Source organism: Pelodiscus sinensis, chromosome 16 (genome assembly GCF_049634645.1).
Source record: "Pelodiscus sinensis isolate JC-2024 chromosome 16, ASM4963464v1, whole genome shotgun sequence".
NCBI classification, from domain to species: domain Eukaryota; kingdom Metazoa; phylum Chordata; order Testudines; family Trionychidae; genus Pelodiscus; species Pelodiscus sinensis.
Window position 1 is genome coordinate 2326535 of NC_134726.1, and position 27719 is coordinate 2354253.

General features: G+C 66.6%; 1 protein-coding gene across 1 annotated transcript; it reads right to left on the reverse strand.

Moving 5' to 3' along the window:
• CAPN15 (calpain 15) lies at positions 1-27719 on the reverse strand. Its single transcript, XM_075899054.1, is given in 13 exon segments — positions 1-517; positions 2159-2294; positions 2297-2336; positions 2492-2637; positions 3097-3326; positions 3928-4089; positions 5404-5556; positions 6360-6485; positions 8157-8380; positions 10568-10751; positions 12942-13150; positions 14975-16457; positions 27544-27719. Coding segments are annotated over 13 exon segments (3447 nt in total). The 3' UTR covers positions 1-339.

Genomic DNA, 27719 nt, shown 5'->3' on the forward strand with positions numbered 1-27719 from the left:
GACGGCGCTCAGAGGTATATTCCCTTGGCAGCACCAGGAGCCTGACGCTGGCGGCGGGAGCAGAGTCCTGAGTGGCCGTAGGGCCTGGAAGGAGCCCGCCCCCGCCCAGCCTGGCGGCCACGGGGCCAGGGAAGGGGAGGGATCCTGAGACGGCCCCAGCCCAGCGGCTCCCCGTAAAGTGCAGCGTTGGCAGCGGGGCCCGGCCCTGAGGAGCGCTCCCCTCGCCGAGGGCTGGAGGAGGGGCGCTTGGGGCTGCCCTGGGGCTCAGCCCGAGGCGGCAGGGCCGGGGCTACAGCGAGAAGGCAGAAGCAGGAGGGGGCGGGCGGGCGGGGCCGGCCGTCATAGGGGGCGGGGCCCGTGCAGCCCGGCCACCTCGGGGGTGAGCGGCGGGTTGTGGGTCCCTTTCGTGGCCATCCAGTCGTTGAGGAAGGCCTGGGCGGCTTTGCGGTGCGCCAGCCGGTGGGTGATGGAGAACCCGGCGTTGCCCTCCAGCTGCGAGAGGATCACCAGCACCTGCCTGCAGGGGAGAGGGGTCAGGGGGGCGGCTGCCGAGACGCCTGCTCCCGCGCAGGGCTCCGGGTGGGGCCGGGGCCCAGAGCCGTGGACAGCAGCTGGGCCCTGGCCATGCCCACGGGGGAGGCTCTCTGTGGGGCGGCAGCTCCCTCGCCAGACCGGGCCCGGGGGGATGGGGGGGGAGAGAGAGGGGCTCTGTGGGGCGGCAGCTCCCTCGCCAGGCCGGGCCCGGGGGGATGGGGGGGGAGAGAGAGGGGCTCTGTGGGGCGGCAGCTCCCTCGCCAGGCCGGGCCCGGGGGGATGGGGGGAAGAGAGAGAGGGGCTCTGTGGGGCGGCAGCTCCCTCGCCAGGCCGGGCCCGGGGGGATGGGGGGGAGAGAGAGGGGCTCTGTGGGGCGGCAGCTCCCTCGCTAGGCCGGGCCCGGGGGGATGGGGGGGGGGAGAGAGAGGGGCTCTGTGGGGCGGCAGCTCCCTCGCTAGGCCGGGCCCGGAGAGAGAGGGGCTCTGTGGGGCGGCAGCTCCCTCGCCAGGCCGGGCCCGGAGAGATGGGGGGGAGAGAGAGGGGGGGGCTCTGTGGGGCGGCAGCTCCCTCGCCAGGCCGGGCCCGGGGGATGGAGGGGGAGAGAGAGGGGCTCTGTGGGGCGGCAGCTCCCTCGCCAGGCCGGGCCCGGGGGGATGGGGGGAAGAGAGAGAGGGGCTCTGTGGGGCGGCAGCTCCCTCGCCAGGCCGGGCCCGGGGGGATGGGGGGAAGAGAGAGAGGGGCTCTGTGGGGCGGCAGCTCCCTCGCCAGGCCGGGCCCGGGGGGATGGGGGGGGGGAGAGAGAGGGGCTCTGTGGGGCGGCAGCTCCCTCGCCAGGCCGGGCCCGGGGGGGATGGGGGGGAGAGAGAGGGGCTCTGTGGGGCGGCAGCTCCCTCGCTAGGCCGGGCCCGGGGGGATGGGGGGGGGAGAGAGAGGGGCTCTGTGGGGCGGCAGCTCCCTCGCTAGGCCGGGCCCGGAGAGATGGGGGGGAGAGAGAGGGGCTCTGTGGGGCGGCAGCTCCCTCGCCAGGCCGGGCCCGGGGGGATTAGGGGGGGGAGAGAGAGGGGCTCTGTGGGGCGGCAGCTCCCTCGCCAGGCCGGGCCCGGGGGGGATGGGGGGGCTCTGTGGGGCGGCAGCTCCCTCGCCAGGCCGGGCCCGGGGAGATTGGGGGGGGGAGAGAGAGGGGGGGGCTCTGTGGGGCGGCAGCTCCCTCGCCAGGCCGGGCCCGGGGGGATGGGGGGGGAGAGAGAGGGGCTCTGTGGGGCGGCAGCTCCTCGCCAGGCCGGGCCCGGGGGGATGGGGGGGAGAGGGGGGCTCTGTGGGGCGGCAGCTCCCTCGCCAGGCCGGGCCCGGGGGGGTGGGGGGGGGAGAGAGAGGGGGGCTCTGTGGGCCGGCGGCTCCCTCGCCAGGCCGGGCCCGGGGGGATGGGGGGGGGAGAGAGAGGGGCTCTGTGGGGCGGCAGCTCCCTCGCCAGGCCGGGCCCGGGGGGGTGGGGGGGGGAGAGAGAGGGGGGCTCTGTGGGCCGGCGGCTCCCTCGCCAGGCCCAGGGAGGGGGAGGGCTCTGTCAGACTGGGCCGGCAGTGCAGCCCCCCATGGCCGCCCGCTCCTGGTCCCCGAGGTGCCTCACCGGTGCAGCGGCGGGACGCTGTCCTGGGTCTTCAGGCTGCCGCGGGTGGACACCACGTTGAAGCTGTCCGTGCAGTCGCACTGGACGTGCAGGTAGGACTTGGGGTGCCGGTTCTCCACCACCACGATCAGCCCGCCCAGCCGTGCGTCAGGTAGTAGCAGGTCATCCCCTCGCGGCCCTGCCGGACGAGCAGCTGGGTCAGACGGGCCCCGGGGAGGGGCAGACCCCCCCCCCCGGGCGCAGGAGAAAGCTGCCGGCGCCGGGGGGCCCACGGTGCGACTCGCACGCCAGCCCAGCCCAGCGTCCCCGCCCGCCGGCCTCGGCCCCGCCCACCTCGTGCCGCTCGCCCTTGTTCTCGGTCAGCAGGATGATGGCGTCGGCCAGCGTGGTCGGCTGCGCGTCGATCTGCTCCACCATCACCAGGCGGGAGCTGTAGATGGCCAGGATGTAGCTGGAGCTGTCGCCAGCGGGGCTGGTGGCTGGGGAGACAAGGCTGGGTTCAGTGAGGGCTCAGGCCGCCCAGCCCCCCCCCACACTACCCATGCAGCTCCCAGCACCCGGCTCTTGTCAGATTCCTGACCAGTTCCTGCTGCCCGGGGCCCTGCCCTTCAGCAGCCCCTCGCCGAGCTCTGGCGACGCTGCCCAGCCCTCTGCCCTCTTGCCCCCGGACAGGGGAAACCGAGGCACAAGGCAGTGCTGCGACTGGCCCAAGTCACACCCAGCCCGGAACAGGACCCAGGAGTCCAGACTCGCCAGGGCAGGGCTGGCACAGGGCACCTGGCTGGGCAGAGGGAGCTCTGGCTGGCAGGGCAGGGCGAGCCGGGCTGACTGGAGCCCCTTCCCCGTGAGATCGCAGGAGACCCCCGTGGCACAGAGCGCAGGGCCTGGGCTCGCGCCACGCTGCCCTCCTCTCCCCGCCCCCCGCGGCAGGGCCTCACCCTGGGCGGAGGCGGCGCCGGGCAGCGTGGCGCTCCAGTGGTTGAAGGCGCAGCACACCACGGCGTACTCGCCCGGCTCCAGCATGACGTCGCAATTGACGAACTTCTTCACCGCCCGCTTGCTGTGCGCCACCAGCCGGCCCAGGCTCAGCTTGTTCCCGCTGGTGAAGGCGGCGCGGAACACCATGATGCACAGGTCCAGCAGGTGGCTGTCCACCGTGTCCGAGCGCCTGCCGGGGCAGCGGGGGAGGTCAGGGCCCTGCCCATCCGGGGAGACTCTGGGGCCATAGGCAGGCCTGGCCAGGCGGATCCTCCAGCGGGCCTGGGGAAAAGCCGGGCAGAGCGCCCCCTGGCAGCGGCAGGCGTGCTTTGCAGGCACAGTGAGCCCCCCTGGCTGGTGGCAACCGTCCCACTTGGGCAGAGGCAGCCGCGCCCCGGGGCCAGGTTACAACGCAGCCCCATGCAGCCCTGGCATCTTTCCCCCGGCGTGTCTCCGGCTCCCAGGCAGCACAGCCGAGCCACCCCCAGGCCAGGACACAGAGGACAGGCTGGGGTTGCCGGGTGGAAAGGCTGAGCCGGGCGGATTCCCAGCCCAGTGGCCCTGGGCAGCCAGGGAAAAGCAGGAGCCGGCCTGGCACCTGCCCAGCTTGGAAAAGGACCCCAAAGAGCTTTGCAAAGATTCATGGCAGGGTTCTTCCCTCATTTACAGGAGGGAAACTGAGGCCAGCGCAGGGACTTGCCGCGGGCCCCCAGGCCAAGGGGCCGAGTGGACAAGGGCACCGCAGGCTGAGCTAGACCCCAGCCATGCCTGCGCGGGTCTCCCTGCCTCACCTGCTGCCCTCCTGGAAGAGGGCGAACTCCAGCGCCGCCCGCTCCAGCACCGTCAGCGAGGTCACCGTCACGGGGCCGCTGGCCTTGAGGGGGAAGGTGCCCTGCACCCGCACCTCGTGCCAGTCCGGGTGCAGCTTGCAGATGTCCACCGAGTCGAAGTACCTGCCGGGAGCGGGGCCGAGCCCGGCGTCAGTGCCAGGCTGGGCCGGGGGAGTGGATCCAGCCCCACCCCGCCTCCCCGGGGCAAATGATGCTTATCCCAGTCCCTTGCAGCTTTCCCAGCCAGGGCCGGCGCCTTGTGCCCCCTGCGCCCACAGGGCCTGCAGCGCCGGGGTCTGACGCCCCGAGCGGGGTGATGCCCATGGCGCCCTTGGCAACGGAGGGGGCTTCCCAGCCGGGGGACGGGCCAGGTGTGCTCCAGCCAGCACACCCCACGCGCTGCCCCCTCCTTCCCCGACGAGACCAAGGAGAGTAGCATGGGGGGAGGGGTTAAATGGGCACAGGCCCCGCCCCCTCGCCCAGGGGCCTGCAAGGGCCACAAAGGGCCAGAGGGGAGCAAGGAGGATCCTGCTTCCGGAGTTGGCACCACGCACAGACCACCACTAGGTGGCGCCAAAGTGCCACACATGGCAAAGGACCAGTGATACGGGCACAGCCCTGGCCCACCAGACCCTGCCACCCTGCCCGCCCCGCCCCCTGTCAATCCCGCCCGCCCCGCCCCCTGCCAGTCCCGCCCGCCCCGGCCCGCCCCGCCCCCTGCCCAGCCTCCAAACCACCAGGGTCACTCCCCTGTGGCACACGCAGGAGCCGGGCAGGGCCTCCCCAGCCCAGCACTGGCCAGGTCTCGTACCGGACCCGCTGGCATTGCCGACGGGATCCCTGGCCAGGGGGCTGCTTGGCTCAGAGCCCGCCCCGCCCCGGCACCCTGACTGCCAACTCCCAATGGGGCATCTGACTGCAGCTGGGTCTGCCAAGGGCTGGCCTGGTGCCCACCTCCCCTTGTACCAGGCTGCCATGGGAACCCAGGGCCCCTCTCAGGCTCTCCGTCTGCCTTGGCATGGAGCACATGGGCGCCCCCCCCCCAGCACGCCACAGGAGGTCTGAGGCGCAGCCTGGTTTCCTGATTTAGGGGCTACAGTTTCCCCTCCTCCTTCCCTGTGACCCCCCCCCCCGGGCATTTACGCCCCACAACCCTGGGCCCCCCTTTCCCCGTCACTCTGCCAAGCTCTGTCGGGGCCCACTGTGACTGCCGGACTCTGAGCAGGCGGCGGCAGCCGAGTCTGTCTGAGCCCAGGGACGTGGGGATCTGGGCGCTCGCGAGATTCAACCTCAGGGGAAGGCAGGACAGGCTGGGGGGCAGCTGCCCCACTCCGGTCTCCTGCTCTGCAAGAGGGATTCAGATCCAGCAGGGTGAGGGGGGCCCGGCCCAGCCCCGTCCCCTCCCCCCTCTGGGGCCGGCCCCCCGCTCGGCTTCACCTGACAAAGTCGCCGTACTCCATCCAGAAGACGCCCTCGCTGCTCCCGTGGGGCATCAGGTCGTGCCGCAGGGGCGCCGGCCAGTGGGGCCACTCGTCAGACCAGCTGCCGTTCCAGGAGAAGCGGCCCCAGGGGTTCCGCAGCCGCAGGAGCCTGAGGGAGCAGCCCCCATGGTCAGAGCCGTGCCGGGAACGAGACTCCCCCGCCCGACGGCGCAGTGCCCCGGGCCAGGGACTGAGCTGGCCGTCCTCTGCCAAGCCGCTCAGATCCCCAGCCGCTCTGGGGCCCCTCGCCCGGCTCTGCCCCGGGAACTGCCAGCGTGGGCAGCAGCCCCACCCCTAGGGCACGCAGCCACGGCTGGAGGCTGGCATCCGTGTCCCCGACTGACGGGAACCTCTCTGGGCAGCTCTCCTCCAGGCCAGTCAGCAGGGGACCGCTCGTCCAGCCGGATCAGGACGCCAGCCTACCCTGCAGCAGCCCCCGGTGCGCAGCCACGGCGTGGAGCAAGGGGGCCTGGGCCAGCATCTGTTACTGGGCTCCGGGGGTCCCTGGAGTGCAGCATGGACCACCCCTTAGCCCAGGGCTGGGGAGCCTTTTCGGGTCGGGGGCCGCACACACGTGAGAAGCTAAAAACCCCCAAACCCTCAGTGCCACGGCCCCGACTGAGGAAGACCCACCCCCCCACTTCCCTCCCACACCAGAGCCTAGGGCTCCAGTCCCTCTGCAGGTGCGGGAGGGGGCCCTGAGCCTCGGGGGGCGGATCCAGGCAAGCTGGGGGCTGGATGTTCCTCACCCCTGCCTTAGCCCAACCCCCTTCCCATCTCCACTCGCTTTCCCCTGGGATCCCAGCTGGAGCCTGGCTCCGTCTCAGGAGCCCCGGGCAGGCCCGGCCTCGGTCCTCCCGGGGGCACAACGGGCTGAGCCCCGTTCCCCTGCCCCTGCCCCACCCGGCTCACCGGCAGCCCTGCACGTCCCGCACGTCCAGGATGGAGTAGGCGTGCCGCGGGCGCAGGCCCATGCTCTCGTACGCCGCGTCATCCACCTTCATGTTGCCCCCGCCGCAGGAGGCGCCCATCAGAAACCTGCAGGGCAGGGAGCAGAAGCCAGGAGATGGGTGCCAGGCGCATGGGCCGAGAGGCCAGGGCTGGCTCCCCAGGACAGCAGGAGCCGGGGACAAGCGCTCCTGGGCAGTGCCTGTGCCCGCCAGGAGATGGCCCCGCCCACGGCTGCTAGTGCAAGCCACTCCCATGGGGTCTCCCTGCAGTGCCCTGCCCCGCACCCCTCTGCAACAGCACCCCATCGCAGCACCCGCTGGGCTTCCAGCAATGGGACCCCCCACAGCAGCACCAACTTCCCCACAGCAGTGCCCTAGTAGTGCCCGCCAAGCTGTGTGGTGAGCTTCCCCACAGGAGTGCCCTAGTAGTGCCCGCCAAGCCATGTGGTGAGCTTCCCCATAGCAGTGCCTGGTAGTGCCCGCCAAGCTGTGTGGTGAGCTTCCCCACCAGCAGTGCCCTGGTAGCGCCCGCCAAGCTGTGTGGTGAGCTTCCCCATAGCAGTGCCCTAGTAGTGCCCGCGCCAAGCCGTGTGGTGAGTTTCCCCACAGCAGTGCCCTGGTAGCGCCCGCCAAGCTGTGTGGTGAGCTTCCCCATAGCAGTGCCCTGGTAGTGCCAGCCAAGCTGTGTGGTGAGTTTCCCTATAGCAGTGCCCGCCGAAGCTCGGGCAGTGTGGTGAGCTTCCTCACAGCAGTACCCTGGTAGTGCCCGCCAAGCTGTGTGGTGAGCTTCCCCATAGCAGTGCCCTGGTAGTGCCCGCCAAGCTGTGTGGTGAGCTTCCCCATAGCAGTGCCCTGGTAGCGCCCGCGCCAAGCCGTGTGGTGAGCTTCCCCATAGCAGTGCCCTGGTAGTGCCCGCCAAGCTGTGTGGTGAGCTTCCCCACAGCAGTGCCATGCCTGTGGCGCTCTCACATGGCAGCGCTTGGGTGGGCTACTCACGTCTGTGCTACACAGAATTTAACCCCCCCAACATCTGTGTATGGAAGAGCCCCCCTCCTCCCGCCCCAGTTCCTTCCTGCCTGGCCTGCCCACCGACCAAACCCCACAGCACGTTGAGCCCAGGCTGAGCCCGGGGAGCAAGGAAACCCTGCAGGCAGCGGCGCCGGTTCTGCTCCCAGTGCCCAGGGGCAGCTCCGCACCCTCGCAGCTCGCTGGGGTGAGACGCACCCGCCCCCATAGCCAGACTCGGCACCCTGAAGCTCGCCAGGCCTCTGCGTACCCTGTGGCTCCAGCTGCCGGGAGCAGGCTATAGGCGCCACGACCCCTCAAAGGAACGGGCAGCCAGCCCCGGGGTCTGTGCAGCCAGGCCGGCCCCAAGCTCTCCCAGCACTACCTGCCATCCAGGGCCCTAAGTTCCCTCCCTCCTGCCCGATCTCCCAGTCCATGTGGTGTGGGCCCAACGGGGGAGTGCAGGGGCGGGGCCTTAGCACAGGAGGTTGGGAAACAAAACTGGAGCAAAGCAAAACCATGAAGCGCACGATCAGGCTGAGGAGCAGCCACTTCCAGCCCCGCCCGCCGGGGAACTGGGCCCGGGACGTCACCGGGGCCGGCTCTTCTGTGCAACACCAGCAAGGAGAACGTCACGGCCGGGCCCCGCCCCGAGCTGCCGACACTAGCCCCTCCTCTCTGCGCTACGGACCCGAGCTGCCCCCAGCCTCTCCTACAACCCTGTGCTCCGTGAACCCCTCCCGCCTCGTCTTACCCAGCCTCCTTAGAACTCAGCATTTTGGCCCAGATGAGGTCAGTGTCAATGGGCTCCTCGCGAGGGTTAGTGGAGCTGACCTGCAGCATCAGGCTCTCGCAGGGGGCGCCGGTGAGCGTGGCCAGGCCCTCGATGGCGCGCCCCGCCTGGAGGGCGAAGTACGAGCCGTGCAGCTTGGCCAGAGCCTTCTCAATGAGGGCTACCCACAGCTGCTTCCGCTGGGCCTGGGGAGGGAGAGAACCCGGGTAACAGCCACACGGAGGAGGCGGGGCAGCTGCGCACTCGAGCAGGCCAAGGCCTCGGAGAAAGGGCCCCGGGCCCACCCTGCCAAGACCACGCCGGGCAGGGGGAGGGAGGGGCTGCCTGGCCAGCATCTTGCTCCTTGGGGGTCACCCCCCACATGCTGGAGTTGAGCCACGAGGCCGTGCAGACTGCCCGACAGCCGGGGCAGAGGGGTGTTCGGACAGGGTTTCAAAACACAGGCCCCGTGTCCCAGCAAAGCCGGATTTAGGGAGTTTCGTCCGAGAAGGGGATTCCAAACCCGTCCTGAATGCCCGGATACACGCCCGCCCCCGCCCCCCAAAGCTGGCCCTGTGGATTAGGCTGACTCCGGAGCACTTACAGACGGAACCAATTCCGTTTCCTACAGCGGGGAGAGGAGATTGCTCCAAGGGCAAACAGATGACAGCTCAGAGACGCTAGAGACACGACAGCCAACGTCTCGCCCCGCAGCACAGGGAAAAGTAATTAGACAGGGGCTGCCTGGCAGGAAGAGGGGTCCCGTAAATTGCTCTGGTCTGGCGCTAGGCTGTGGCATTGTGACGCTGCGCATCAATGCCACGGCTACGCGATTGCCACGAGAGATCGGCAAGACAGCAACGCTAGCCACACGGCACCGGCCGTACGATCTGCACCCAGCGTAACAGTCTGCGCAGACCCCACAACACCCCTCGGGAATAACCTCCGGGCCTGCACCCTGTTCGGTGCGCCAGGCCCACGGCAAACGCCCGGCAGCTCCCCCCGCAAGGAGCCGCCAGAGGCGGAGGAGATGACAGCCGAGTGACTGAGGCGCTATCTGGCATGGCGTGTGTTGGGGCTAGATGGGAAGTTACACGTTTCCAAAAGCAACAGCACACACCACCCACACACAACATGGCTGAGCTCAGCCGCGCGGGCCGCAGGAACCAGGCTGGGAGATCCACGGCTTAGCCGCACCGTGACGGAAAGGTGACATTCCGGGAGGCAGTGACAGGGTGGGACCCCCGGGAGGGGCGAGGGCTCTTTATGAAAGCCAGAAGGTGCCATTTGTGTGTTGCTTTTCACAGCCCTTTCTCCCACCCCCAAGCTATGGATGGCTGCTGCAGTCCTACGCAAGGAGGCCTGAGGGGGCTCTGGTTTTGAAACACAGGCTTTTGGTTCAGGCTGGTAACGGCCTACAGCTCAAACGCTCACAACACCTCTCGGAAAACAACTCTCTGTCAAAGACTCGATTCGGCTTCTCCACTCCAGGGGAAAGACAATTCAGCCCACACGCCAGGCCTGCAAGCAAAGCTCCAGAAAACGCAGGGAAGCCCGACTTGGTATCTCCAAGGCAAACCACCCCCCTTCGGTTTCAAAACGAAGATCTAAACACAAGTCTCGTTCGGCCTTCTCTGTGCTTCAGGAGGCCCAAGCTGCACAGATCTGGTTTTTCCCTGGAGCGGTGCTCTGGCTTCCCGGTACATCAGCGTGTGCACCCGGGGGAGGCGGAACACGTGCCTGCAGAAATCCGGCCCCCGTTGGGAGTTGGAAAGGAAGGCCAAGGACGTGCCGAAAGCTGCCAGCCGAGCTGAAACGTGCGCTGGGCCCCTGGTTTTCTCCGGTCACGCGCCCTGGGGCTGCACCATTTCCGGACACTTCCCATCTCCATGGTGCCAAGGAGCCCAGCACGCAGCCCCCGGCCCGGCAGGGAGAACAGGCAGCGATGTCCCAAAGGGGCCGGGCCCTGTCTCCTCCGCCACTATTCCCGCAGGGGCCAGCAGACCGGCGCCCAGAGGGGGTTTCTGGCTAGCAGCCCCTCAGACCAAGCCAAGCGGAGGCGGCTCTCGCTGGGCCTGGGGCCTGTCTGGCTTCAATCCACAGCCCCGGAGAGTCCAAACGTGGAGGAGAGAGGAAGGAAACTCGGGTAGTTACACGTGCAGGGGTGGAAAGAGCTTGGCACTGCCGGGAAGCCCTGCCATACGGGGAGAACCCACCCGCAGCAGGCCGTGGAGCTGTGCCCGTCCCCCGCTGGCGAGATGCTGGGGGAGGAGACAGGGCTCCTCATCCCCCCCACACCTTGCGGTTTTGATCTACACCTCCAGGGGCTGGTCCGCTCCCCACCAGTCCCACGCCGGCCTGCCTGACCCACAGCCAGGCAGGAGGCCGCTCACCTGGGAGAAGAGGAGGTAGCCGCACTCGTCACAGGGCAGCATGTCGTCCACCAGCACCGTGGTCCACGTGCCGTCTTTGCACAGCCGCACCTGGTAGGCTCCCTCGGGGCACATGGCCCGCGTGATCATCACCCGCTCCACCAGCTCGGGCCGCTCCGCCAGCACCGCCAGCGCGCTCAGAAACCTGGCGAGACACCGGACGAGGCCCCTCAGGAACCGAAACGGGGGACGAGCGCCAGGCTCCCCTGCGGCCTCCGCCCAGAGAGCACGGGGCAGGGGTACAGAGCGTTTCCCTCGGGATAGGCCTGCGCCTACGGCGAGGAGCCAGGGGCTGGCTGAACCTGCCCTCGGAGCCCCTAAGCCTAGCTGGGTCCCTCCAGCTGGCTACACGCCTCCCCGGCCCACATGCCCACGCCCTGGTGGAGGTGGCAAAGCGCCAGCCCAGCCCGGGAGCTCTGCCATGGGCTGCAGCAGGCTCGGCCCGCCCAATGGATAAGCCCTTTTCCAGCTTTGTGCCGCCAGGAAGAACGGCCCCCGGGCTGGCTGACCCACTGCCCTGCTCAGAACCTCCCCGCACTCCGGGGGCAGAGAGGAAGAGTCCCAGGGCCAGGGAGAGCTGGCGTTCGGAGCTAGCCCGGATACGAGGTGTGACGTAGTGGGGGTACCTGGCTGGTTTCTATGCTGCTGGCTCTGGGGTAACCCCCACTGGCTGCCGTGGGTACCACGACCCAGCAAAACAGGATGAGTCACTATGCAAACCAGTATGGCCAGACACCCCCCATGGAGAGGAACAAAGGAAGGTGGATGCTGCCCTGGCTGGGGGGCAGGGCTGGAAGAGGGTTAGTTAGTTGCTGTCTGGGGGCATGGAGGAGACAGCCTAGGGAAAGAGGCTGGAGTTTAGGGGCCCAGTCTCCCCCATCTCAAGGGGGCCTGAGGCATCCTAGCCCAGCTCTGTGACCAAACTACATCTGTGCTGTGCTGTATCCTGGAGAGGCAATAAACTTCCTCTACTCCACCGGCTGGTGCAGTCTGTTTGTGCCATTTCGGGGTGCAGGAGACGGGGGACCCCCAACGCGCCGTCACACGAGGCGAGGGAGCGTGCCGAAGGGTCAGCCCCTCAGCACCAGACCTGCTGCTCCGGCGGGGGGGGGGGGGGGGGGGGAGGGGCGCCAATTGCTACCAAGCACCAGGAGGCAAATTATCCCCCATCTGGCATCCACTGAGACAGAACACTGGGCGGGAAGGACCCCGGCTCTGGGGCTCAGCGGGGATGCAGACAGCGCACAGGAGAGGGGGCGCTAGGCAGTGGGGGGCAGAGGAAGGGGCCGGGGCCCGCGATGGCAGCTGGCTGGGGGTTGTGCGCACGGAGAGGGGGTGTCTGAGGAGAGAGGGGGGCACAGGAAGGGCCGGGGGTTGCGCGCACGGAGAGGGGGTGTCTGAGGAGAGAGGGGGGCACAGGAAGGGCCAGGGGTTGCGCGCACGGAGAGGGGGTGTCTGAGGAGAGAGGGGGGCACAGGAAGGGCCGTGGGTCGCGCGCACGGAGAGGGGGTGTCTGAGGAGAGAGGGGGGCACAGGAAGGGCCGGGGGTCGCGCGCACGGAGAGGGGGTGTCTGAGGAGAGAGAGGGGCACAGGAAGGGCCAGGGGTTGCGCGCACGGAGAGGGGGTGTCTGAGGAGAGAGGGGGGCACAGGAAGGGCCGGGGGTTGCGCGCACGGAGAGGGGGTGTCTGAGGAGAGAGGGGGGCACAGGAAGGGCCGGGGGTTGCGCGCACGGAGAGGGGGTGTCTGAGGAGAGAGGGGGGCACAGGAAGGGCCGGGGGTTGCGCGCACGCAGAGGGGGTGTCTGAGGAGAGAGGGGGGCACAGGAAGGGCCGTGGGTTGCGCGCACGCAGAGGGGGTGTCTGAGGAGAGAGGGGGGCACAGGAAGGGCCGGGGGTTGCGCGCACGGAGAGGGGGTGTCTGAGGAGGGGGGGGCACAGGAAGGGCCGGGGGTTGCGCGCACGCAGAGGGGGTGTCTGAGGAGAGAGGGGGGCACAGGAAGGGCCGTGGGTTGCGCGCACGCAGAGGGGGTGTCTGAGGAGAGAGGGGGGCACAGGAAGGGCCGGGGGTTGCGCGCACGGAGAGGGGGTGTCTGAGGAGGGGGGGGCACAGGAAGGGCCGGGGGTTGCGCGCACGCAGAGGGGGTGTCTGAGGAGAGAGGGGGGCACAGGAAGGGCCGGGGGTTGCGCGCACGCAGAGGGGGTGTCTGAGGAAAGAGGGGGGCACAGGAAGGGCCGGGGGTTGCGCGCACGGAGAGGGGGTGTCTGAGGAGAGAGGGGGGCACAGGAAGGGCCGGGGGTCGCGCGCACGCAGAGGGCCGGCGCGCTGTCACTCACCAGCAGTTTCCCAGAAGCCCCTGCAGAATGTCCGAGGGCCGGGGCGTCCGGAAGACCGACCACTGGACCGACCAATCCTTGGAGAGGCTGCAGTTGATCTCGTGGGGCCGCAGCCACAGCCTGACGCGCTGCTGCACGCTGTCCCCGTCCGGGAACCCCACCGCCTTGGGCCCGGGGTGGAAACTGTCATCCACAAAGTTGACCTTGTTCTGCCAATGCAGGCGCAGCGTAAGGGAGGAGAGGGTCCGCACCGCCCCCTTCCCCGCCCCCGACAGGGCCCCGCCAACGTGGGGGGCACCCGGCGCCCCACAACCCCGGGGAAAGGGCCCCGGTGTCAGCCGCTGCGTCGCTGGGAGGTGGGACATGCGGGCTGCTTGTTTACTCCCCCTCCCGAGCAAGGCCGGTCTCAGGGCTAAGGAAGGAGCGGCCCTGGTCGATTCCTCGCTCTGCCGGACTCGGCGTGACCCTGTCGGGCTGGCAGTGGCAGGGGAGGGGGACGGGATCCCTGCCTTTCGTACCTGTGCCCCCTCCCCATGTGCCTAGCACAACAGGGACTCCAGAAGGTAAGAGCAGCAAGCCTGCGCACTAAACCCACGCTGCTCTGGGCCTGGCCTGCGGCTCCCTCGTGGTCTCTGAGCCGTGGAAGCTGCCGGCTGCTGAGCAGCACGGCCACTGGCCACGGCCACGTGGAGCACACGTGTGGGCTGCTAGGACCATCCATTTCCCTTCCCACCATCCGCCCGGCTGGCTCCCATCTGCACTGCTCCCTGCCCCGAGGGAGAAACCAGATGGGGCCGGGCGAGCCAGGGCGCCCGATGGAGTCGGAGCTCCGGGAACCAGCGCACTGAGATGAGGGCTTGGTGACGGATGTGGGGGTGGGAGGCAGAGGAGGAAGCGTTTCAGAGGGACGGGCAGGTCCACTCTGGAATCTGTTCTCGTTCACCACAGGCAGCACCGTGGCCGGAGGTGAGGCGGCATTTCCACCGACTGCTGGCAGCCGGGCGGATACACGCCAGGATCTCTCTCAAGGGATATCAAGCTGTTCAGGAAGGTTTCTAGCCAGGAGACGAGCTCCAGTTCCAGACTGAAATCCCTGGGAGGCGTGTGTGCGGGGGGGGGGGGGGGGGGTTGCTTATTTCTTTAGTGCTTCCTAACTGGTCCCAGCCTTCCCAATTTTGCACAAGGGATTCCCTACTAGCAAGTTCACAATATTCATGTGCACTGAAGAAGAGAAGCCCCCGGGCCTCAGCCGCTCGCCACGCACACAGAGACCACGCTGCGGGGCCAATAGCCGCCAGCAGCCCGATACACCGCGCACGCACAGCCGCTAAGCAGTGGCACCACACTAGGCTCCAGGAGCTGGCGACACATACCAGCGTCCCATGGGGTCGGCACTGGACAGTAACTATTAGATGTAATACGGTACCACCCTGGTGCTTCTGTCATGGACCAGGACCCCCAGTGGCAGGTGCTGTACATTAGCTCTTAGGTGGATTACGGTAGCCTCTAGACAGCCCAGTCTCAGAGCAGGACCCAGGATGCTCGGTTAGAACGCCAGAAGGCGAACCGAACCAATCAAGGATTCCTGCCCTCTTCTTTCAAGTCACTGCCACGACTTCTTAGGGCCCGAGTCATGAATTTGTAAATTCTTGGGCTTGGCAAGGATGATCCTCTCGCTGTCCGTCTGCACCTACCTCTCGTCTCTTGCTTTCTGCTTGGACTATAAGATCTCTGGGGAGAAACACGTGGCTGTGCCGACTGTACAGCACCTTGCACAAGGGGGTCCTGCGCTACAGCAGGGAGTGGGCACGCCATCACTAGGGTTCAGAGTGAACGCTGGCTGACTAGCACGTTCTATCCTTTTGGGCTCTCCGCACCCTCAGGCAGACAGCATTGCAATGGGCCACTTGGATGCGGTTCCTTAAGGACTAGGGTGAATTGAGCAGAAGCTCCTGGCCTTGCCAGAGAGGTGCCAGGCTCCACGGCCCTGACCCAGTGCTAGGGGGGCACCCGGGGGCCTGGTGGGCACTCACCTCCTGGCAGAAGCTCACGATGTTTTCCCACAGGGCCTTGGCCTCCCCCTCGTCCGTCTGCCGCCGCTTCTCGGCGTCCATGCTCTCCCGCCGCTTGAGCGGCTTGGCCCCCGTGTGCTGCGCCACGTACTGCTGCGGGGTGTGGCAGGCCGCGCAGTGCTTGGCCTTCAGCTCGTTGAGCAGGGTGCACGCGGGGCAGGCCCACTGGCTCGGGCTGTCCTGGGCGCAGGCCTGCGGGGAAGGGAAGAGGCGGGCCACCTTGCGGGCTGAGGGGGCCTTGCTGCCGCAGGAGGCGCAGCTCCCCCGCTCGGCGCCGCAGTTGGCGCACTTGGGGGCCGGCTCGCCCTGCGCCCCGTGCTCCTGGAAGCCGTGCAGCTTGGAGCACCCGCAGGCCTGGCACGTCTGCGCCAGGGTGGGGTTCCTCAGGGTGCACTTGGAGCAGGCCCAGGTGGAGAAGTCGGGGCTGGAGGGGCTGCTGGGGGTGAAGCGCACTGAGTCCCCCGCCAGGTCGATGGCGTCGCTGCCCTTCAGCGCGCGGCAGGCCTCGCACGGGCTCTCCCCGGCCGGGCTGAGCAGGGCGCAGGCGCTGCACGGCCAGGGGGACGGGCTGACCTCCATCTCCTCCTCCAGCACGCTCAGCCGCTTGGTGGACAGCAGCTCCTGGAAGCGGGTGGCCGGGGGCGCCCGGGCCGGGCCCTGCGGAGACCCCTTCTGCCCGGGCGAGGGCTGGGAGGCCTCAGGCGCCGGGGGCTGCAGCTGGGGCGGCACCTCCCTGCGGCTCCGGGGCACAGGGTTGTTCTGGAGGCCGGGGGAGAAGGGGCTGAAAGTTGGCATCTTCTGAGCATCCTGCTCCATGGTGGCCGGACCCTGGCTGGCCACAGCCTCACTGTCCATGGTTTCTATGGCAACTCCGGGCTGGGGCGCGGCGGGGGCCACGTGGAAGCCCGCGGGGGCAATGACCTCGGGGACGACCAGCGCCTCCGGGGGGATCTTGGGGAGCGAGAGCTTGCGCGGCCCCCCGCAGGCGGAGCAGGAGTGGGCCACGGGCGTGTTGTGAAGAGTGCAGCGCTGGCAGGCCCAGCCGGCCTCCCGCTCCCCCTCCTCGGGGCTCTTCCCCCCCGGCTGCTCGCTGGCGCTCTCCGCCTGGCAGGCCTCCTCGGCGGCCCCCCCCTTGGGCTCCACCAGGACGGCGGGCTTGGCCAGGATGCCGTTGAGGATGGGCAGCGGGGAGCTGCCCGGCCCGGGCTCCGGCGCGAAGCCGCACACCTCGCAGGCCTCCTTGCCCAGGAAGTTCCGGAAGGTGCAGCGGGCGCACGGCCATTTCTGCTCCTCCACGCTGAGCCGCAGGATGTGGTTGAGGTCCGGCTTCTGGCGGGGGGCCTCGCAGATGGAGCACTGCCGCTGCCCCACCGGGTTCAGGAAGGTGCAGCGGGTGCAGGACCACTCCGGCACAGCAGCCATGGAGCCAGGAGAGTGGGTGTGACTGCAAGAGAGGAGGAGACACGTTACCAGCCTGCTGCGCAGGGAGGGGAGCACAGGGACCTCGGGCCAGCCGGGGAGGCGTCCCCACGTCGGCAGCAAGCACGCGGCGCCCCGCCAGACAGGCGCTCCCTGCTTCGGGCTTGCGCGTAAGTGCAGGAAGGTCCCGGGGCCGGCGCAACGCGGCTGTGTCTGGCCCCCTTCCACCGAGCCCCCAATGGGCTTCCGCCAAGCACCGCGAGCCACAGCGGAAAGGCAGCCCCGTGGGGCTGTGCAATGCTCCGGACAGGGGAACGCCCCTGCCCGCACCAGGCTCCCTCACACAGCTGGAAGGGATCCCCCGTCTCCCCGCAACCCAGGGTCAGCAGGGCTTGGGCCAGGCCTGTGGGACGAGCACACCTGACGCTGAGCGGGAGGGTAAGCCCAGGGCCGCACAGTGCAGTCGATTAAGCTTGCAGGTTCATGCTCTAGACGACGCACGTCCCCCCCACACTTGCCAGGACATGTGCCAGCAGCCCGGCTCAGTCCTGGCTTGAAACAGGTCCAGGACCTGTCCCCGCTGCGGCTCCGCATTTCAAGTGTACTACAGCTGGGCGGGCAGGCAGCCCGGCTCAGTTCCGGCTCGCGGTGGCTCCGAGAGCTGAGACCCACCCTAGACAGGGGCTGCTGCCTCTGTATCCGAGGCAGGCAGCCGGTCCACGAGGGGAGCTGCTTGTTAAACGGTCTCCCCTCGCAGACCAGCTCCCGCCTGGCGCCCCATGCTGACACAGAGCGGGGCTGGGGCGCACTGGCTGCCGGCCCCGCCCCGGGGGACGATAGACCAGTCACGTAACCGCTAAGATTCAGGAGGTTACGCGACTGTCCCATTAACCGATACCCCACGGCCCCTCCCTGCAGCGTTTCCAGCTTACTCCCGATTGGCTTCACCCGCCCCTGCGGCTAGCCAGCATGGAGGCGCTCGGGCGCCTCGCTGGCGAACGTGCTGACGCAGCGCTCATGGAACAGCAGACCCCGCTGCAAGCCCCACAGGCCGGCGAAGGAGGAGCCACAGGAAAAGGGTTTTCCAAGGAACCAATGTTCTTACCTAGATAACTAACAACTTCTCAAACCCTAACCGCGCTCTGAACGCGACCCGCCCTCGCCCGCGCCCACGAGTACCTGCCTCGCTCCCGCCTCCAGCTGGGGCACTAGCCAGTTTCTCTCCATCCCCGGTTCTCGCAGGAGCCGATCACGGCACGGTTTGTGGCGGAAACACTTTTTTAAACGGCCTCCCCTCCCACACTTGCAGCCCTACCCGAGCAAACACCAAACCCACCCGCGGTCCCTTGGGCAAGGCGCCAGGCAAGCGACCTTAGAGCGCGTCAGGGCTTGGCAGGACACTGAGCCAACGAGCAAACCTGGGAAAAGACAGAGAAACCCAAATCTGTGTCAAGGGGATGGGACCCTGAAGGGAGCAGGGCCCATCCAGCTGCCTCCGCAGCGGCTAGTCAGAGCAGGCCCGCGGGGACACGCAGGAGCGACGCCGGAGCAGAGAAGGGGAGCTGAGCTCTGCCGCCGAGACCAGCGGCCAGAGAAGGCTGCTGTGAGGACTGGCCAGAGCTGCGGATCCCGGCGAGGTGGAGGGGAGCCAGTGCCCAGGCCCCTGGGAACAAGAGGAAGAGGCAGCCCGGGCCAGGGGAGCCGAGCCTGACGGATGCGGGAGGGTGAATTCGCAGGCAGAGACGCCTGGGGGAACGGGTGCCCGGCCGGAGCAGAGCGCTGTGGGGACACGAGCCCAGGGATGCCCCTGAGCAGGGGTAGGCGCCCAGGGCAGGGCGGAGGCCTGACGCGGGCTCCGGAGGAGTCTGGGCAAGGAAGGAGCCTGCCCAGCCACGTGGTCGGCACAGAACTGCTGCGTGGCCGCTGGCGTGGACAGGCGTGTGCGCAGCTGGCAGGGCGGGGGAGCAGGAGGGACCAGCACATTTCACTGGCAACCGGCCAGGCAGCAGGAGAGCCAGGCAGGCCGGCTCACAGGCAGCCACCTGGCAGCCCTGCCAGGCTGAACGGCTGCAGCCCGCCTTCCATGGCGCCGGGGGACGCAGAACAAGCCAGGCAGGCCATGGGGCGGCTGGGACGTGCGGAGCTACGCACCAAGGCCCGGCCCCCGCCAGACAGTCGCCTCGCTGTAACTACGCCTGCAACGCTTCCCCTGCACAACAGCCGTACACCGGGGGGTCCACCGGCCCCAGCCAGCCCAGTGACACCCGCACCACTCCCAGCAAGCCCCGTCACCCCGGTGCCCCGAGCGACTGCACTGGCCGGACCAGGGCTAGTCACCATGCACAGCTGCTCCAGGGTGGCCCGGTCCCCACTGACAATGCCTCCGCACGCTCTAGGGCCCTTAAAGCTGCTGTTCCCGGTCCTGCTAGTGGGAAAATCAGTTGCTCCTGTGCACCAGGTGCACACTCGGCTTCTCTGGTACACCACATCCTCCAGCGGGACCAGGCACACAAACACCCGCTGCTGTACAAGAGCGATCCGGCTCGATTACCCCAGCAACAAACCACGGCCCCCTCCCCAGATCACCCCGACCAGCCCTCCTGCCTTCTCCACTACTTCGGGTGGCAGACCTTGCTCCGTGGACTCTGGATCACACATGGGTCTCAAAGGGGCCCCACGGCTGAGCCACAGAACCTGCGCCCAGTCGGCCCCGCGACAGGTGCCCCAGAGGGTAAAAGCAGGGGTGCAGCTGTGCCGGTAACACACCAAGCCGGGCCGGCAGGGCTGGGTTTGCACCCAAGAATGGAAACCAGGGTTTCAAGGCCAGCACCGGAATGCAGGCCGGACTCGGGCCACACCCTGGGCATCAAACGGAGATGAACCGATTCACCTCACTTCTAATCTAACGTGGTTAACTCTCCGGTGCTCAGGGTGAACGCCTGGGCATTTGCACACTGCCAGCGTGCTGCAAAGCATCAACGAGACAGGCCCCAACCAGGCAAACCCTGCAGCCGCACGGCAGGCAGGCCGGCCGAGGCAGGGTCGGCAGCCGCCCGGCCATGCCAGCCAGCCGGCCACCCCTCCACCAGACCAGGCACCGACAGCCAGGCTCCCGACTTGGGAAGAGCCCCCCAAACGTCAGGGCTGCTCCTTTTCCCTTGTGCCCAACTCACCGCCGGCCCTGGGCCCCCAGCTGCCCCGGGGCCTGGCTGTGGAGCGAGTGGCCGGGCCCTGCATGCAGCAGCTCATGCTGGAGCCGGCTGGGGGGGCCCGTTCCCTGGGAGGAGCTGGTGGTGTGGGTCAGCAGCCAGCCAGGCCGCCCTGCCCCTCCTGCAGGCCCACTGTGATGTCACAAGGGGGGACTCCAGCCAGAGGAGTTTCCTCAGCACAAGCTGCATTTCCAGGGTAACGTTTCACCGGTTCACCAGCCGCCCGGCACCAGCCAGCAAGGAGCACGCTCGCCGGGCAGCCGGTTAGCCCTAGTGGGCAAGGTCCCACAGTGTCCCTCAGCCTCGGCATCGCCCCCCGGCCACCCTCACCTCAGGGCGTGGACGCTGGAGCCACTGGCCAAGCCCCGGCGTGCTCTGCCTTCCTGGGAATTTAAGAGCGCCCCTGCGCAAGCCCCGGGAGCAAGCGCCCAGCCTGCACTGGCCCAACCACTAGGATTACCAGATGGGTTTCAAAAAAATAGCGGACACACTTGATCTCAGAACGGGGGGAGGGGAGAACGGGAGGGGAGAAGGGCTGGCCGGGAGGGGGTCAGGAGGAGCAGAGCTGGCTGGGGGAGATGGGGGGGGAGGAACTGGCCAGGGGGAAGCAGGGCTGGCCGGGAGGGGGCTGGGGGGAGCAGGGCTGGCTAGGGAGGAACTGATCACTGGGGAGCGGGGCTGGCCAGGGGACTGGTTTCTACACCAATTTAGCTGGACCAGTGAAACTTTGGGGTGGACAAGGCCTAAATCTCTCTCCCTGGCTCTGTGAAAGCATTGGAGCTGGGAACCCTGGAACACACGTATCCCTGAGGAGAGATCTTTAAAAGGCATCTGGAAAAAATACCCTGTTGGAAACCTAGTGCCCGTGAATACGAGAGCTGATGGGAACCAGAACCCGTGCGCCAAAACTGGAGCCGTTTCTACTGTCCTGACCCTGCAGGGCTCCAAGGACCCGGGGTGCCCAAGGGCGCACAGCACCGGGCGGGCCCAGCCAGAGCAGTGCCTGCTCAGCTGGGATTTCACAGCCCCGGAGAGAACCGAGCCCACCGTGCACCCCTGGAACAGGCCACGATTTCTAGCTTCGGCTTTGGGTGCATTTGGGAGGGCGCAGCAAGAGTTCCAGGGGGAACGCAGAGGAAAGGTGCTTTGCTTATCTGCAACGCTGCGGAAAGCTGGCTCAGCTGCCGACGAGGATATTGAGAAGGAAGAAAAGTCAAAGTGTCCTTCGATAAGAGGGCGGGAAGCGAAGCCTGTGTGCTCGAATCAAAAGGCAGCGCACCACGCAGCCGCGCCGGCTGTCCCACAGAGAGCTGCGCCGGGTACCAAGGGCCGTAGTCCGGAGCTGCAAAGCCATTTGCCAACAGCGTCTGTACCTGGGCCTGGAGCCCCAGGGGCAGCCATTGGGGCGGTGCCAGATCCCAGTTTCGGTTTAAGGGGGGTGCGCACAGGGCCTGGGGCCGGAAGAGACGCTCAGCACCTCCCTCCCACAGGGCCAGCTGTCCGGAAGGAGCCCAGCACGTCTGTGCTCACGACAGCATCTCTGGATGTGAGGCAGGCTGGCCGATTAGCCGCCTGCTGCAGAGATCGCTGGGCTCCGGTGGCCCCAGGCTTCTCCGAGACCTCGAGCGGGAGCGCGACACACAAACGGCACTAGCGGCTCCAGTGAGGGACAAGGGCCGGGGGGTCCCGGCTGGGCTCTGCTGCCCCCTCTGTGCTCCCTGGGGATGGCGTCGCTGGAGGGCTGGGCTGTGGGCTGCAGGCCCCGGGCCTCAGCTGCTGGGAAAGGGCTGGGCGGGGGGTTGGGGTTGGCCTGATGACAGGGGGGCCTGTCGTCCATGGATCCGCCTGTCCTGGCCACTGATCTTAGGACTCTGCGGCCTCGTCTTGGGTCTGGGCAGAGCGGATTGTTGGGGATGCCTGAGCACCGAGGGGCATCAGTATTTAGAGCCCCCGCCGCCCTCCCCGGGCCCTGCCTCCCTCCTGGCCCCGCCTCCTCACTGCTCAGCCTCCCTCCTGGCCCCGCCTCCTCACTGCTCAGCCTCCCTCCTGGCCCCGCCTCCTCACTGCTCAGCCTCCCTCCTGGCCCCGCCTCCTCACTGCTCAGCCTCCCTCCTGGCCCCGCCTCCTCACTGCTCAGCCTCCCTCCTGGCCCCGCCTCCTCGCTGCCCCTGCGTCTTTCCCAGGCCTGCCTGCCTCCTCGTTGCCCCTGCCTCTCTGGGCCCTGCCTCGGCTCCTGGATCTCCCTCCCTTCCCGCCCCAGGGGGCTTAGGCCTAGCAGACAAGTGCAACAAAGCACAAAATTGTCTGCCACTGCCACGCTGCAGCCAGCCTGGGCCTCCCCTGCAGATGGGGGCAGGGAGTGGCCGGCAGCTCCGCAGCTGCTCTGCGAACTCAAAGCAGCAATTCTCCGGCACAGGACAGTGGAGGGGGCGTAATTCACTGCGACAGGTGGAAACTCTGCCTCAGCCTCGGGCTTAGCCCTCCCGGGCCTGCGGCTCTGACACACTAGAGGCAGGAAGGGCCAAATCCGGCGCTGGGGTAAGCAGTGCAACTTCCCCGTTGGCAGGGGAGAGAGGAGAATCGGGGACAGAAGATGTAAACCCTGCCCCCTTTGCACAGAACACGCCCCCTTGCACGGCTGGCTCTGCGCGGCTAGTGGGGCGGCATGCTTACCGCCACGGGGCGCGCCCGTTCACAGGTCATGATCAACGCCGGCAGGAAAAGGTGCTGACGGGAGCCAGGGTGAGTCCATGCAAACCAAATGCTGGAAATCAGGTCGAGCTGGCAAAGCAAATGATGAGGGGAGAGGCTGGTCCCCCCCCCCCGGGATTCCTCACAAGGGAAGGCTTTTGCAGGCACAGGAGCAGCGGCAGCAGCTGTCTGCCCACAGCTGTCTCATCAGAGCTTCTGCCCCCCTTGGTCCCGGGGCCTGGAACCCAGCACGACACCACCGACCAGATCACGTAGCCCCCTCGACTGGCTTCAGCGACATCTCAGCCACAACCTGGGCTGCCAAACTGTCACCCCATGTCACTCCAGGCCCCCTTCCCCCATGTGATCTCACCCCTGCCTCTCCCATTCCTTCACGTTCCTACCCCCCACCCAGTCCTTTGCTTAGCATCTGGCTTCGCCAGCCTGCCTGCGTCACAACTCTGCTGAAAGCCCGGGCTCGGAAAGGCACCGAAAACAATGCCTTGAACAGCTAGATGCTGGTGCGAGTTTGCCAGGTCTCAGCGAGGCTGATCAGACCATGCGCCAGACCTGTGTTTTAACAACAACGAGGCAGTCGGCCAGCTCCCGGCTTTCCCGTCCCGTCGGACCAGCCACGCCGCGGATCATTGGTCTCGGACGGACTCCGAGGGGACCTAGGCGCTTGGTAGCGCCACGTCCGGGAGAGCCACCCCGCCCACTCGGCCTGGGCCGGAGCAGTGGCCAGCGTCTGCCGACAGCAGCTCCCCGGGCGGGACCCAGCCACACGCATCCTGCCCCAGGAAGGTCCCTGCCTGCTCCGCTCTCGGGTTCCCGCCCGAATCGGTGACAGCCTGTGGGAATTCAAAGGACATGCGGCTATCCACGTGGGCCTCGCCCTCGGCCACCCGGCCCTCCCCGACCGCGCCGCACGCCTCCGGAGGGGCTCAGGCAGCCACAGCGGCAGGGTTCCTCTCCTCCGGGCAGTGACGCAGGGCCTGGCCCAGCCGCGAACTGATGCGCAAGGACAGGAAACTGCTTTGGCTGGAGATGGGGAGGGGCAGGCAGCAAAGCCGAGTGGCTGTGTGATCCCAGGGCCTGCCAGGCAGAACCTCTGGGCTGCCGCCCCTCTGAAGAGCACGGGGATACTGTCAGAGAGCTGGGGAGCACCAGGAAGTCAGGGGGAAGTGACTGTATCACATGGGGATGATACGGACCCTTGGGGCCTGCCCTTTCAGGCAATGTTGTGCACAGGAATCCGGGAGTCCCGCTTTGCCGTGGCCCATGAGTAAGACAGTGGCCCAGTGGGTTTTCCAGGACAGTAAGGTGTAATCCTGCCACCAGCAGCAAAGCCACGGCCTGCCCCAGGCATACTGGCAGGGCAGCTCAGGCGGGAAGCTGCTGCTCCCTGTGTGCGCAAACTGGGCCTGTCGCTCTCCAGAGCAATCGCACCACTGTCACCAGTGTCCTGCTGAATGGCTGGGGGGGCTCACAGCGGCCGGGGGCCCCTCTCCGACCATCGCCGTCTGCTCCTGAGTCTTCCGGAGAGGCCTGGCACGCCGAGGGTTACAATCCAGCGTTCCCCCCACACGGTAGCCCTGGCAACCGGCAGCAGACTTACTTCCCCAGGACCCAGCCCAAGTTCATCCGCAGGGCGATTCCCAGAGGGAAGAACAGCCAAGCCCGGAGCCAGGCTGCTGCCGAGGCTGGCTGGATGCAGCGTTCCACCGGGATCCGGCACACGGCAGCCCAGAAGGCAGCAGAGAAGGAGGGGAGCCCCTGGCCTCATGTCTAGGCCACGTCTGTGCCATCATGGGCTGGGAGGGAGGGTCTCTCCTCCTGGCTCCACACGTGGCAACCAGCAGCGTGATCTGCGGCAACTCCGACACATCGGTGAGTCACCGGAGAGCCAGGGCTTCCGGCCACACCTCCCCGGGAAGGAGAGCCGGGCCACAGAGGGCTGGAAGCGGTTTTGCCAATCCCAGATCCCCCATGTACACAATGGCTTTGGCTGGCGCAACCAGGAGTTGCATACACCTGACATCCTGACGGAACCTCCCCCACACATCCTGGGTTTGCGCCATTCAAGAGGAAGTTTAGCAACCCAACTGACAAAACCAGAGTACACTCACTGTGTTTTTACAGCGCACGCCACCCACCGTGCTCCGCAAGGTGTCTACACACGCGCCCCTCAGAAACCACTAACATGCGATCAGCTCTGGGGTGGAACATGGCAGCTGTTTAACAGCACCTAGCAACACAAGGAACAGGTGAGCACAGAAGGTACCATACCCGTCTGCAACCACAGGGGGCTTCAGAGAGGCAAAATGCAATCACACCAGTCTGAACAGGGCCAGGGCAGGAGTGTTTTTACCTCTCTGCTTGTGAGCAACTCCTGAGGATCTGACAAGCCACCGCTTTCAAGTCGCACTCCAAATCCAGCCCAGAGCCCTTTTAACACCCACTCTAGCTCATTACTGATAGAACCTGCACCCTGAAAAGCCACCAAGAAATCTCTCCTCTTCGGCCTCACCCAGCCTGACTCCTTTGAGCTTCCACGGCGAGCTGACGTCACAGGCGAAGGCAACTCCAGGCTAATACACGGGTCTGGTGTTTGCACCCAGCTCCCGAAAGCACACTGAGAACTGAAGTCCTTGTTCAGGTGATAAAGCAACAGCCTTGAACCTCAGGGGTTTCCAGATTTTAATCCAAGGAGCTTGCGTAGCCCCCAGCACTACACTAGCTTTAGCCACTCAGCCTCACATCTCCCAGGGAGGCAAGGCAGCATGGTCACCCCCTCTCTCTGAGGGGAAACTGAGGCACGGTGAGGCTCACTGATTTGCCCATCATCACGCACGCAGAGCAGGGTCTTCAAAACCAGCCCCCTCATCACAGAGCCAGCCCTTTCTTTCCCCCAATGTTCTTCTGTCTTGAGTATAAGGGAACGCCAAACATCAGGCATGCCCCAGTCTGCATGATAGCACCTTTGCACACATTGCCTGCCTCATGAGTAGGAACCTTTCCTCCCTCCAGTCCGCACCCGCTGTCCGTCACCGCTCGGCTACACGCGGGCGTCCCCATCGCACCTCCCACGCTGCTGTGAGGAGCCAGCTCCCTGTTCATTCACAGGCCAGAGTCCTGGCTACACAGAGTGCTGTATTCTCAGCTCAGGCAGGAAATCAACAGGCAAAGTCCAGTCCAGCCTAGAGCTCCCCTCCCGCCGTACAGCACCCTGCTTCCTTCCTGCTCCGCTCGGCTCCAGCCAGCAGGACACGCAAAGGCGAGCGCTGGGATTTGCTCTCCGTTTAGAAGAGCGTCTTCCACCGCCCTGCTCTGGAGACAGACGAGCCTTCTCTTGCTCCGCAGGCCTCGAGGGGGGGGCTGGGGGCACTTGGATGCAGGGGCTGAAAGGCTGTCTACTTTCCGCGGGCTTGTCCTAGCTCTGCAAGCGCTGCCTAAAAGCCAGCTCTTCCCACACACTAACTCGCTGGTGAATCACAACTGGAGATCCAGCTTCTGCCTGCCAGAGCCACAGTACCTGGAAGGGGGCTATTTCTGTACTCCTCTAGCAGGAAACACACAGAAAACTCCACCAAGGCACCAGCTTTATCTGCTTGGAAACCAGTTGTTCCTGCTCTCCAACACCACAGCCACTAGGCCTCACCCGGCAGGGAACTGACATCCATGCTCCGGGCTCCCCTAGTGCACCATCCCCAACCTTCGCAGTCCCAATGCCGTGCTGCACTGGGCTGGGCCAGTCGGTGCTCCTCCGAGCGCAGCACTCGCGGCCTGTCGGTATCGGGTGGGCCCACGGCCCCGGCCCCTGCCTCTCTGGCTCCTGCCGCTGAGCAGTCTCGGCCCGAAGAGGAGCAGCAGTTTGTGCTGCTCCCCTGCGGGAGGTTTGGAAATCCCGCTGCAGCCCCTGGACGTGCAGCACAGACGAGCTGAAAGCGGGAAAGCCAGGGGAAGATCCGCCACTGCACTGAGCCAGGCGGTAGAGACTGGAGATCTCCACATGGCCAGAGGGGTCCAGCCGCAGCGTGCAGGACAGGCCTTTTCAAAGCCTGGGAATCCAGTCCCATGCGGAGAGCAGACGTGACAGCTGATTAAGTTGCACAGCTGCCAGCTCAACAGGCAACCCACGGCAGAGCGGCGAAGGAGAGCAGCACAAAGTTGTTTGCCCTGGGTTCTCCCCGGGTCTGTGCCAGCAAGACCCAGGTGCCACAAAACAGGGCGGAAACTCACAGGGGCGTACAGCAGCGAGCGAGAGAGGGGTACACGACACACACAAACACGGGCATCACAGCAAGCAGTGCCAGAGCACTCAGAGATGCTCGGAAGCAAGCGGCTACTCCTACGGCCTGTACACAGCCTCAGGCAGGTACCGTCACCCTGCAAGCCGAGACGCTATAAAAAGCAAGCATTAATCAGCGGCTCAAATATTATAAGCACAAACCACAGCAGCCTTTATAGCCCCGGCCCCCGGGCAGCACACTGTTAGATGCTTTTAACATACCTCTCAACCTGCAAGAGACTAAATATAGGACACCAGCCGCCTAATAGGAGGAAAAATCTGAATTGCAAGCCGCTCCCGGGAAGAAAAGAGAGGGGGACGTAGCGCGATTAAGCCGCAGTTTGAGCTGTGGATTTCATTGGAGCGGGGGGATTGGGGGTGGGGGACGAGTTCCCCTTGGAGGTAATTGTCTCTGCAGCTGGTGTGTTTTCTGGCGGGTGATTTTTATTTCCCCCTTGTTCTTTCTTGCAAGGGCATTAGCACGGAAACAGCATCTCGCGCTCTTAGGAGTTCGTGGACTCTTGCTGCTTATCCCCACCAACCCGGAGTCATAATCCTCCATCTGTGCAACTCCCGGCACTTTTAGAGCCGCCAGCTGGGAGGGGCCGAGAAAGAAGAGGGGCCATGAATGCAGGGGCAGCGCGAATTCTGAAAGGAATCGAGAGCCTGTAACGGAGCAGGGGCATTTGGGATCGACATGCGGAAGATTTTCCTCAAGACATCAGCTGCTCTTTAAAAGGACGCAGCCGGGCTCTACTGACTTCAATAGGAATTTGGCCCCAATTTTCAAGTGGACCACGTTGTGGCCTTGCGAAAGCTGCCTCAGTAGCTGGGCAGAAGAGAATTTAGCCCCAAAGGTCCTGTCCTGTCTTCAGGGCACAGCTGAGAGGTATGCAAGTAGCTTTCTTCCCCTTTCTTACCTTCGTGCCCGGTGCTGGAAGTGCTGATGCTGCCGTGTTATAAGGGCACTTTCCCAGACAGGGCCACCATGGCTACTCCTATACCAGCTCGCAGCCGGGTGGCCCGGGTAGGGCGGGCCAGCGAAGCCATGGTCCGACTCCGTCTCCGCGGCCAGCGACGAGGCGGAGCTCCCCAT